The sequence below is a fragment of the Sus scrofa genome, chromosome 5 (genome assembly GCF_000003025.6).
Source record: "Sus scrofa isolate TJ Tabasco breed Duroc chromosome 5, Sscrofa11.1, whole genome shotgun sequence".
Classification (NCBI taxonomy): domain Eukaryota; kingdom Metazoa; phylum Chordata; class Mammalia; order Artiodactyla; family Suidae; genus Sus; species Sus scrofa.
Window position 1 is genome coordinate 28266052 of NC_010447.5, and position 13047 is coordinate 28279098.

A 13047-nucleotide genomic window follows, 5' to 3' on the forward strand; every position below is an offset into this window, starting at 1 on the left:
CCATGACAAAATTCTGACTTAGTAGGTTTAGGGTAGTGCAGACAGAAAGGTTTGTTAGGTATAGCAGGTTTAAAGATGCACTGAAAAATCTAGCCCTTGAGTAGAGCCTATATTTGTAAAATGTTTTGAAACAGAACAATTCGTAGTTAGCACTACATAACTTATTTATATGGTATATGATGGAACTCGTCATAATTCTGGCATTGTTGGACAAAGCCAGTATCTTTCTTTTAGATCAGTGGTTCTCAACCAGGTGCAATTTTGATTGTCATAAGCAGAGAGAAGGTGATGCTGGCATTTGGTGGATAGAGGCCAGGGTTGCTGCTAAATATCCTACAATGTAAAGGACAGCCTCCACAAAGAATTATCTGGCCCAAATGCAGTGATGCTGAGATTGAGAAAACCTGTTACAGGCTTTACATAAAGCTTTGCTGTTAAGTGAAGGTTGTAGTTTAGGCACTATTTTTTTTTTCTTTTTTGTTTTTTAGGGCCACACTCATGGCACATGGAGGTTCCCAGGTTAGAGGTCGAATCGGAGCTACAGCTAATGGCCTACGCCACAGCCACAGCAACTCAAGATCTGAGCTGCATCTGCGACCCACACCACAGCTCACAGCAACCCCGGACCCCTGACTCACTGAGCGAGGCTAGGGATCAAACCCATCTCCTCATGGATACGAGTCGAATTAATTTCCCCTCTGCCACAGCGGGGACTCCCCAGGCTTGTATTTTGATGTCTGTCATTTCCAAATGCCTAGAATAGTGGGACAGTTGCAACAGGCCTCTCTTGTTTTTGTTGTTCTTGTTTTGGGTTTTGGGGTTTTTTTGTTTTGTTTTATCTACTTGAGAAGCCTTTGAAGTTAGAGTTCTTCGCTGTAGCAGTATATACTCTGCAGTCTTTTCATCACCTGGCTAAAATACTAATTAAATCATGGTTATTATGAATGTAGAAGATTCTTTATACTTTGAAGGTCTTAAATTCAGTCTGCCTTATAACTATAGGTAAGTAATGGAAGTTGATGAACATAAAAATCAAATCACTTCAGATTCATAATCTCTATGGCAATTTTCTAAAAGATAGCAGTGTGAGAATTTTTTTTTAATGAGTGGATTCAAGAACTTTTTCAAAGTAAGCTTGGAAAGTTATAGTTTGGGGTTTGGAAATTTTTTTTTTTTTTTTTTTTGCCTTTTAAGGGCTGCACCTGTGGCATATGGAAGTTCCCAGGCTAGGGGTCAAATCAGAGCTGCATCTGCTGACCTATGCCATGGCCACAGCAACACCAGATCTGAGGTGTATCTGCAACCTGTGCTGTGGTTTGCAGCAAAGCCAGATCCTTAACCCACTGAGGGAGGCCAGGATACTAGTTGGGTTCTTAACCTGCTGAGCTACAGTGGGAAATTCTAGAAAATCATATTTTAAATCTCTTTTCCGTACATCATCCTGCTACCTTAGATGTTGGATTATGGAAATTTTACCAATTTTATTGTCATAGATTGTTAACTCATATATATTTATTTTTATAGATACAGAAATTTTCCCGTGGTAGAGGCGAGTTGGTCAATGCTTCATAATGAAAGACCATACTTATGTAATTTCTTTGGAACTGTTTATGAAAATTCATCCAGACAAGTGCTAATGAACATTTTGAAACAAGACGGAAATGATAAGCTTTGTTGGGTTTCAGCAAGAGAGCAGTAAGTTCTATGTTTACTTGATTCATCCATTTTATCTCCAATCTGAGAGTTGCTTTATGTGGTAGCACAAGTTTCCACAGACATTTTTAACTCCATTAATACCAGTCTTTCCCTAGAAGATACATTAGTAATGTTTAGTAAAGCCGCAAAGAAACTGAGTTGTATACGTTAATAATAGGGAGAATCTATAGTCCATCTTAAAGAGGAATGCAAGTAACTATCATATACATGTCAGTTGCTCAGATTTCCTGAATAATATTTGTTAGACAGACTTGAACATAGAGTGGGTCTTAGGTTCATCTCTGAGATGTTCAGCAAACCTAGTTCAGTGTTCTAAGACTGAATTGCCATACTCCTCACACCTTGAGGAACCTGACACTACCCAGAGGACAGAGGCCATGTACTGTTCTTCTTTGAATCCCCAGATCTAACAGGATTTTACATAAAGTAGGTTAGGATAAGTAGGGAGTGGATGGATGGATGGATGGAGGGATGGATGGATGGATGGATTTAATAGGGTTAACTTTCTTCCATCTTTTGCATGGTAATCATGAAACAGGTGTTCATGGACTGAAGAAATTTGGGGATCATTCACTTTATTTTTAAATAAACAAATGAAGTTTCATGTGTAAAATAGAGTCATCAGAGAATTAGTACTTATAAAAGTTCTTTTAGATCTAGAAATACATTAATTGGAACAGATACTCTCTTGTAGAAAGCCTGATTCTGCTAGAACCAGGAATACTCTATCTAGCAAGGCTCTCATTCAGATTTGATGGAGTGATCAAGAGCTTTATAGACAAGCAAAAACTAAAAGAGTATGGTACCACTAAATCAGCTTTACAGCAGATGTTAAAGGAACTTCTTTAGGTGAAAATATAAAAGACCACAACTAAAAACAAGAAAATTACAAAACGAAGAAGTAGGAATTCCCACTGTGGCACAGCAGAAATGAATCTAGTATCCATAAGGATGCAGGTTCAATCCCTGGCCTTGCTCAGTGGGTTAACAATCTGGCATTGCCATGAGCTGTGGTGTGGGTTGCAGATGCGGCTCAGAGCCAGCGTTGCTGTGGTTATGGTATAGACTGGCAGCTGTAGCTCCAATTTGATGCCTAGCCTGGGAACTTCCATATACCATGGATGCAGCCAAAAAAAAAAAAAAAAAAAAAAAAAAAGAAAAAGTAAAGACAAATATACAGGAAAAGTAGGAAATTATTCACACACAAAGCTAGTCTTTTGTTAAAAGACAAAAGTGTTAGAATCATCTATATTCACAATAAGCTACTAAGGGATATACAGAACAATTAGATGTAAAATATTATACCAAAGCCAGTAATTGTGAAGGGTGGAGTATACAAATGGAGGATTTTTAAATGTATACGAAGTTAAGAGATAAGTAACATAAAACAATAGAAAAGACCAATGAAACTAAAACCCTGTTCTTTGGCAAGGTAAACAAAATCAATAAAACTTTAGCCAGACTCATCAAGGGAAAAAAGGAAAAGGGTATAGACCAACAAAATCAGAAATGAAAAAGAGTTCCTGCTGTGGTGCAGCGGGTTAAGGATCCAACATTATCTCTGCTGTAGCACGGGTTTGATCCCTGGCCTGGTGTAGTGGGTTAAGGATCCAGCATTGCTGTGGCTATGGTGTAGGTCACAGCTGCAGCTCAGATTTGATCCCTGGCCCAGGAACTTCTAAATGCTGTGAGTGTGGCAGAAAAGAAAAGAAAAGCTACAACTGACACTGCACAAATAAAAAGATTGCTATGAATAACTATATGACAATAAAATGGACAACATATAAGACATGGACAAATTCTTAGAAAAGTACTATCTCTCAAACCTGAACCAGGAAGGAATATAAATCAGGAACAACCTGAGTACAGTAGTGAAATTGAATCAGTAATTTAAAAACTCCCAACAAATAAAAGTCCAGGATCAGATGGCTTTACAGGTGAATTGTGCCAAACATTTAGAGAAGAGTTGACACCTGCCCTTCTGAAACTATTCAAAAAAGCTTGCAGAGAAAGGAACACTTCCAAACTCATTCTATGAGGCCACCATCACCCTGATCCCAAAACCAAAGATATAACAAAAAGAAAAAGACAAAGAAAATTACAGGCCAATATCACTGATAAACATAGATGCAAAAATCTTCAATAAAATATTAGCAAACCAAATCCACAATATGTTGAAAGGATCATACACCATGATCAAGTGGAATTTATCCCAAACATTCAATCATTTTTCAGTATCCACAAATCAATCAATGTGATATACCACATTAAGAAAGTGAGGAATAAAATACATACGGTCATTTCAGTAGATGCAGAAAAAACTTTTGACAAAGTTCAGTACCCATTTATGATGAAAACTCTCCAGAAAGTGGGTATAGGAACATACCTCAACATAATAAAGGCCATACATGACAAACCCACAGATAATATCATACTCAATAGTGAAAAACTGAAAGTATTTTCTCTGAGATCAGAAACAAGACAAGGATGCCCACTCTCACCACTTTTACTCAGCATAGTTTTGGAAATCCTAGTCACAGCAATCAGAAAAGAAAAAGGAACAAAAGGAATCCAATTAGAAAGGAAGAAGTAAAACTATTTGCAGATGACATGATACTATACATAGAAAATCCTAAAGACACCACCAGAAAACTAATAGAGCTCATCAGTGAAATTGGTAAAGTTGCAGGATACAAAATTAATACACAGAAACCTGTTGCATTTCTATACACTAACAGTGAAAGATCAGAAAGAGAAATTAAGGAAACAATTTCATGTAATGTCTCTTCAAAAAGAATAAAATACTTAGGAATAAACCTACCTAAGGAGGCAAAAGACCTGTACTCAGAAAACTATGAGACACTTATGAAAGAAATTGAAGACTAAAAAAGATGGAAAGATATACTTTGTTCTTAGATCAGAAGAATTAATATTGTTAAAATGACCATACTACCCAAGGCAGAGTATATTCAATGAAATCCCTATCAAAATACCAATGGCATTTTTCATAGAATTAGAATAAATCATTTTAAAATTTGTATGAAAATACAAAAGATTCAAAATAGCCAATACAAGCTTGAGAAAGAAGAATGGAGTTAAAGGAATCATGCTCCCTGTCTTCAGACTATACTACAAATCCAAAGTCATCTGGCATAAAAACAGACACATCGATCAATGGAACAGAATAGAGAGCCCAGAAATAAATCCATGCACTTATGGTCAATTAATCTATGACCGAGTAGACAATATGTAACAGAGAAAAGACAGTCTCTTCAAAAAGTGGTGCTGGGAAAACTGGACAGCTGCATGTAAAAGCATGAAATAGGAACATTCTTAGAGTTCCCATCGTGGCTCGGTGGAAGTGAATCTGACTGGTATTCATGAAGACACAGGTTCGACCCCTGGCCTTGGGTTAAGAATCTGGTGTTGCCATGAGTTGTGGTATAGGTCACAGACACGGCTCAGATCTGGTATGGCTGTGGCATAACCCAGCAGCTACAGCTCCAGTTCGACCCCTAGCCTGGGAACGTCCATGTGCCGTGGATGCAGCCCTAAAAAGACCAAAAAAAAAAAAAAAATTCTCTAACACTATATGCAAAAATAAACCCAAAGTGGATTAAAGACCAAAATGTAACACCAGATACTATAAAACTCTTAGATGAAGGGCTCCCCCTCTGGTGCAGCACATTAAGGACCCATTGTTGTTCCTGAGACACAATTCCTGGCCCAATTCAGTGCGTTAGAGATCCAACAATGCTGTAGTTGTGGAATAGGCTGTGGCTTGGATTCAGTGCTTTGCCCAGGAATTTCCATGTGCCACAGATGTAGCTGAAAAAGAATAAACAAACACTCCTAGAGGAAAACATAGACAGGATACTCTGACTAAATCACAGCAATATTTTTTAGATGTCTCCTAAATCAAAGGAAACAAAAGTGAAGATAAACAAATAGGACCTAGTTAAACTTAAAAGTTTTTTTACAGCACAGGAAACCATTGAGAGAACAAAAAGACAACCTACTGAATGGGAGAAGATATTTGCAAGTGATATGACCAATAAAGGTTAATATTAAATATATATAAACAGCTCATACAATGCAACATCAAAAAAACAAACAACCTGATTTAAAAATGGGCAGAAGAACTGAATAGACATTTTTTCCAAAGAGGAAATGCTGATGGCCAACTGGCACATAAAAAGATACTCAACATCAGGGAAATACAAATCAGAACCACAATGAGATATCACCTCCTACCTGTCAGAATGGATGTCATCAAAAACAACACAGATAAGAAATGTTGGCAAGGATGTGGAGAAAAGGGCACTGTTGGTCGGAATATAAATTGGGCTAGCCACTGTGGAAAACAGTGTAGATATTTTTCCAAAAACTGAAAAATTGAACCACCATATGACCTAGCAGTTCAACTCCTGAGTATATACCAAAAAAAAAGAAAAAAAAAAAGAAAAAAAGAAGCAGACTCACAGATACAGAGAACAAACTAGTAGTTACCAGTGAGGAGAGGGAAGAGGAGGGGCAACTTAAGGATGAGGGGGGGAAAGACGTTATTATGTGATTATATGCAATTATATGTGTGAAACTTGAAAATTATAAAACACTGTGAATTTAAAGAATCATTCAGCAAAAAAAAAAAGATTTGGAAACTAACAAGTAAATAAATAAATTAGGCATAGAAATACCCCCCAAAAAAGCCAATATAAATAGATGATAGATAGATCAGTCATAGAAATAAAAAAGAAAGCATAAATAGATAAATTGGGCATAAAAATGTCGAAATAGTCAATAAAGTAGGCAAAGAAATAAAAAAAAGGAAGTCTAACTGCATTGCTTTTACACTATTGGAAGTGTAATCGTATTATATCCATTGTCAGAAAATATTTATGAAGCAACTGCTATATGCCAAAAACTACTTTAGCCATGAAAGGATACAGCAATGAATAAAACAGTCAAAAGAGTCTCTGCCTTCTCAGAACTTAAATGCTTGTTGGAGGAGACAAGCCAGTAAAATATATTGTGTGTCAAAAGATAATAAATACCATGTAAAAAAAATTTGAGCAGAGGAGGAATGTAGAGAGGACTAGGAATCAGAAGTGGAGCATTTGTTATTTTAGTATAGCCAAGCAAAGAGAAGGGTACATTAATTTAAGCACAGGTCTAAAGAAGACGTAGGAGTGAGCCTTATGTCTATTTGGGAGAAGAGTTAGTTGTTCAGGCAGAGGGAAGAGCAAATGCAAAGGTCTAAGGCAGGAGCGTGCTTACCATGTGTGAAGAACAAGGGACAGTGTGCCTAGGATGGAACAAGTAAGAGCAAAATAGTGAAGTTTACCGTGGCAACAGAATTATTCTGGATATTCCTTGCCTGCCTTTGAGCCAGTAGGTGAAGTGGCTGTTCTTATTACTTCTCATTGCTGCTCTCAGACCGTTCTCCTTTTTCCATCCCTAAAATCTCTACTTCTGTATCTCATACCAGCAGACAAACTGTCCATTACTCTTTCTTTTTGAAATTCTGTGATAACCTTTGGGTTTATCCCCTTAATTCTTTGAAGAGTTTAGTTGCTGGCACATTCTCACTCTGACATTTCTCTAGCCTCATTCTTTTTTTTTTTTTTTTTTTTTTTTTTTTTTTTTTTTTTTTTTTGCCTTTTTGCCTTTTTGCCTTTTTGCCTTTGCTAGGGCCACACCTGTGGCATATGGAGGTTCCCAGGCTAGGGGTCGAATCAGAGCTATAGCCGCCAGCCTACATCAGAGCCACAGTAACTCAGGATCTGAGCTGCGTCTGTGACCTACACTGCACCTCATGGCAATGTCAGATCCTTAACCCACTGAGCAAGGCCAGGGATCAAACCCGCAACCTCATGGTTCCTAGTTGGATTCGTTAACCACTGAGCCATGACGGGAACTCCCCAGCCTCATTCTTGATGATGCCTAATTCGATACAGTTGATCTTTCCACCACCTTGGTCTTAGAGTTCCTTCACTTCCTCTCTTCTAGTAATCTCCGTCTCTGCTTGACCTCAGCCATTCACTGTCCTGTTCATTTCTTAGGCATTATGATTATGCGTACTGCAGATCTCAAGTTCCAGCATTTCTCTCTCTAACTGTCATTTTCTATCATTCCACTTCATCCCTTGTAGTAATCTGACTTCAGCAATTTAGCTAGATATACAATCCACTGTTCCTACTACTTTTCATTATCCTTCACTCACATCTTCACTTTCTTCTTTACCTCATTTAAGTTTTACAGTCAGTGCACCCTTCGATAGCTCAGCTGGTAGAGCAGAGGACTGTAGATCCTTAGGTCTCTGATTCGATTCCGGCTTGAAGGAGGTGCATTGGGTTCTTTACTGATCATTTTAGACTATTATAAAAATTATGCATGAATGTATACATGTATGTGTAACTGCATCACCACAATGTACAGTAGAAAAAAAAAACTATATTGGGGAAATAACAATAAAAAAATTAAATAAAAGAAATTAAAAAAAAAAAAGTTTTACAGTCAATCATGAGGACAAGTACATTTGGCTCACTAGTTCCTTGGCAAACCTAACCTCTGGTTAGATCCAGCTTGCTTATCTACTCCGTACCTCTACCCATGCAGCCAAGCACACTTGGAGAAAGGTACCAGTTGATCTCACTTCAAGTATATGACCTTGACCCTCAGGTATCCAGCATTCATCCATTTTCCTTGTCCATGTATTCTCCCACTCTCCTAGAAGAATGTTTCATACCTTCTTCTCTCTTCCCAGCTACTCTCCCTTATGACTCTACTGCTTATTTCACTGAGACAACAGGAATTGTCAGCAGAGAACATAATAGTATCTTTCTAACTAATCTCTCAGCTTCTTCTTCTTTTTTTTTTTTTTTTTTTTGTCTTTTTGCCATTCTTGCTGCTCCCTCAGCATATGGAGGTTCCCAGGCTAGGGGTCAAATCGGAGCTGTAGCCACCGGCCTATGCCAGAGCCATAGCAACACAGGATCCAAGCTACGTCTGCAGCCTACACCACAGCTCATGGCAACGCCAGATCCTTAACCCACTGAGCAAGGCCAGGGATCAAACCCGCAACCTCATGGTTCCTAGTCGGATTCGTTAACCACTGTGCCACGACGGGAACTCCTAATCTCTCAGCTTCTATCCTTGCCCCATACAGTCTATTCTCAACACAGCAGCCAGACTGATTCAGATGAAATATAGATGAAGTCGGCCACCCCATGACCAAAACTCTGCATGACGGGGTGCTCTGACCTCATCTTCTACACTTCTCCTCTTCTGTTGACCTGCTTTCGCCACCCTGGCTTCCTTGATGTCCCTTGAACATGCCAGGCACATGCCATCTCCTGGCCTTTATACTTGCTATATGCTCTGTCCACTCACCAGATAGCTGCATGGTTTGCTTCCTCACCTCTGGCTCCACTCTCAGATGCCCCAGCAGTGGGATGCTCCTTGATCACCTACTTACAGTTGCAATACTCTCCTGCCAGAAACTCCCTCCGCACTTCTCTTTGTTTTTCCGTACAACACTTAATACCCTCTAAATAATTTACCAACTTAATACCACTAGAACTAGGATATAAGCACCATTAGGGCAGGAATTTGGATGGGAGGTAGAGAGAGAAGACCTAGCACTCACAAAATTTTGACTGATTTAACGTTCCTTTAGAAATTGACCACTAGATTTTACAAAATTGTGTAGCTATAAACTTCTCAAATTCTTTAGTATTTTCAAGAAATCTATTTGAGCAAGATTTTATTTATCTCTTCTGCCTGTCATCTCTGTAATGTGTTTCCCATTTCTTGTAACTGACTTTAAAAGATAAAATATTTTCCTCCACAAAAGATGTGCCTAGTAAAGTGAAAACTACAGTTATTTTTCTGATTTTCTAGGTGGCAGCCTCAAGAAACAAATGAAAGCCTTAAGAATTATCAAGATGCTTTGCTTCAGAGTGATCTTACATTATGCCCAGCAGGAGTAAATACAGAGTGTTATAGAATATATGAGGCTTGCTCCTATGGCTCCATTCCTGTGGTAGAAGATGTAATGACCTCTGGCTGCTATGGAAATACATCTGTTTACTATAATGCACCTCTACAGTTACTCAAGTCCATGAATGCTCCCTTTATCTTTATTAAAAACTGGAAGGAACTTCCTGCTATTTTAGAAAAGGAGAAGACTATAATTTTACAAGAAAAGATTCAAAGACGAAAAAGGTTACTTCACTGGTATCAACACTTCAAAACAGAGCTAAAAATGAGATTTACTAATATTTTAGAAAATTCGTTTTTAAGGAACAATAAAGGTTAACTGTAATCATCTGCTCGAGTTAAAATCTGATTTTTTTTTAAATCATTTCTAATGTTGTATGTGTGTGTGTGTATTTAAAAATGTTCTTTAAGGCACCTCTGGAGACTCTAGATTATGCCTATAATGTTGACCAAGTACATACACCCTTATTGGGCCACTCCTGAAAATAAAATTAAAATGTTAGTCAAACTCATTTTACAAAGTTGAGTTAGTCAACATTTATCAACTCTTCTCACTCATATAAACACTCTCAGGGAGTTCCCTAATGGCTCAGTAGGTTAAAGATCTGATGTCACTGCTGTGGTTCTGGCTACTGCTGTGAGGCAGGTTCAATCCCTGGCCCAGGAACTTCTGCATGCTGTGGGCACAGCCAAAAAATAAACAAATAAATAAATAAACCCTCTCTCAGGAAGCAGCATCATGTAGTGAAAAGACTGGGCTTTGCAATCAGACAAAAACTGGGTTAAAGCCTTTCCTTTTTACCTACTATCTGGGGACCTTGAGCAAGCCACCTAATTGTACTGAGCCTTGGTTCCTTTCAGTGCACAATGGAGATAATGGTACCTCATAGGGTTGGTTGTAAATATGGAATAAAATAATACAGAAAGTTCCCAATAGGAGTTCCCATTGTGGCACAGTGGGTTAAGAATCTAACTTCAACAGCTTAGGTTGCTGCACAGGTAGGGGTTAAAAGGATCTGGTGTTGCCATAGGTTGCGGCTGTGGCTTGGATTTAGTCCCTGACCCAGGGACTTTCATATGCCACAGGTGCGGCCAAAAAATAAATAAATGAGTAAAAAATAATAAAGTACCCAATAATGGTAATAATTTTTTTGTGTGTGGAACCCACTGCCATGACCCGAACTCCTGCAGTTGGATTCTTAACCCACTGTGCCATAGCAGGAATTCTAATTGTAATACTTTCTAATTCATTTGTCATTACTTATTAGTTAATAATAAGGTTAAATTTCAATATTTTAATACATGCTCATTTACATAATTTGGGAGCAATCACATGTCATGTTGGGAATGTATGTGAACAAATCTTACCAAGTTAGACGTAGTTTACTTAAGTTTTGTTGGATCATATATGTTGAGGTAGGTGCCTGGATGCAGAATTTGGTCATAATCCATATAAAACATGGACTGGGTACAGTCAGAGCCAGAAAATTAGTGCCTAAACTTGACAAATTGTCACTGAAGTTTTGAGTAGGACTAACCAACACAAAGGAGAGTGCTTTGTGCAAAGCTGTCTGGTGCCTCTGGAGAGCAGTAGCTTTGGTTAAGGCTGAGAGAATCTTGAATCTTCAAGTCCTTGGACTCAGAGGAGCTTGGGCTCAATCAGTTGCTTTGCCTGGCTTTTTATTTTATCAGGAATCCTGGGGTTTAACTCTTGTGAAATCAGAGAATCCACATCATTGTTCTTTCCAGAAGCTTTCTATCTCCTTATTATACAAATGGCCATAGATATTGAACGGGTGTAAATTCTCCCGCACTTTCTCATACCTGGATCTCCCACCAAGGTGCCCGCATCATCAGAAGGTCTGGCAGCCTGGATATAAAGGACCTTATCTTTGCATCATATTGGAGAATCATGGTGTGTGCCACAACCCTCTCTAATTCTAAGGAAACTGCCACACCCATAGCCCCTGCTAAAGGCACTGCACGCATGGAGGCATTTATACCCTGTGTCTTTTCTCCTTGTCCCTCACTTCAGGTGATAGTTATGGGCACTTTATTCAAGGGCACACTGTGGACATCGGTACCAAAAAATAACCATAGTTGAGGCAAACAGCTAGTTCAAGTCCTTTTTTAACTAAGAGATACTGAGAAGCTGGGAGTCAGCTGCAGGAAAGGATGCAGTGGAATGGTAACTATAAGCTCAATATCAAAAAACCAAATAACCCAATCAAAAAATGGGCAAATAGACATTTCTTCAAAGAAGACAGACAGATGGCCAACAATCACATGAAAAGATGGTCAGTATTGCTAATTGTTAGGGAAAAGCAAATCAAAACTGCAGTGAGGTACCACCTCAGAATGGTCAGAATGACCATCATTAAAATGTCTACAAGGAATTCCCATAGTGGTGCAGTGGAAGTGAATCCAACTAGGAACCATGAGGGTTCAATCCCTGGCCTTGCTCAGTGGGTTAAGGATCTGGCATTGCTGTGAGCTGTGGTGTAGGTCACAGACGCAGCTCAGATCCTGCCTTGCTGTGGCTATGATGTAGGCTGCCAGCTGTAGCTCCGATTAGACCCCTAGCCTGGAAAACTCCATATGCCACAGGTGCGGCCCTAAAAAGCAAAAAAAAAAGAAAAAGAAAAAGAAAGTCTACAAATAACATGCTGGAGGTGGTATGGAGAAAAGGGAACCTTCTACACTGTTAGTGGAAATGTAAATTGGTGCAACCACTATGGAAAACATAACCAATAGAGGTCCCTTAAAACTAAAAATGAAGTTGATCCTGCAATCCCACTCCTGGGCATCTATCCAAAGGAAATTCAAAAAGATATATGCATCCCTATTAAAGTACCAAGGACACTTTTCACAGAATTAGAACAAAATGTCTTTAAAGTTTCTTTGAAAGCACAAAAGACCCAGAATGGCCAAAGCCATCCTGAGAAAGAAAAATGTAGCTGGAAGAATCAGGCTGTCTGACTTCAGACTATACTATAAAGCTACAGTATTCAAAACCATATGGTACTGACACAAAGACAGAAATACAGATCAGTGGAACAGGATAGAAAGCCAGAATTAAACCCACGCACCTACAGTCAACTAATCTATGACAAAGGAGGGAAGAATATATTGTGGAGAAAAGACAGTCCCTTCAATAAATGGTGCTGGGAAAACTGGACAGCCACATGGAAAAGAATGAAATTAGAACACTCCCTAATACCATACACAAAAAAAACCTCAAATGGATTAAAGACCTAAATATAAGACCAGACACTATAAAACTCTTAGAGGAAAACATAGGCCAAACCCTCCCTGACATAAACCACAGCA

General features: G+C 38.7%; 1 protein-coding gene and 1 non-coding gene across 4 annotated transcripts in view; both read left to right on the forward strand.

Annotated features, from left to right (window-relative positions):
- TMEM5 (transmembrane protein 5) overlaps positions 1-10225 on the forward strand; it is a 28868-nt gene extending 18643 nt beyond the window's left edge. For all 3 annotated transcript variants that reach the window (XM_005663949.3, XM_001926980.6, XM_005663950.3), the window contains exons 5-6: positions 1525-1695; positions 9619-10225. In XM_005663949.3, the coding sequence (XP_005664006.1) occupies positions 1525-1695; positions 9619-10036 (589 nt within the window). In that variant the 3' untranslated portion in view covers positions 10037-10225. The remainder of the gene's footprint in view (positions 1-1524; positions 1696-9618) is intronic.
- TRNAY-GUA lies at positions 7987-8059 on the forward strand. The gene has a single exon. It is a non-coding gene; the product is annotated as a tRNA-Tyr (tRNA).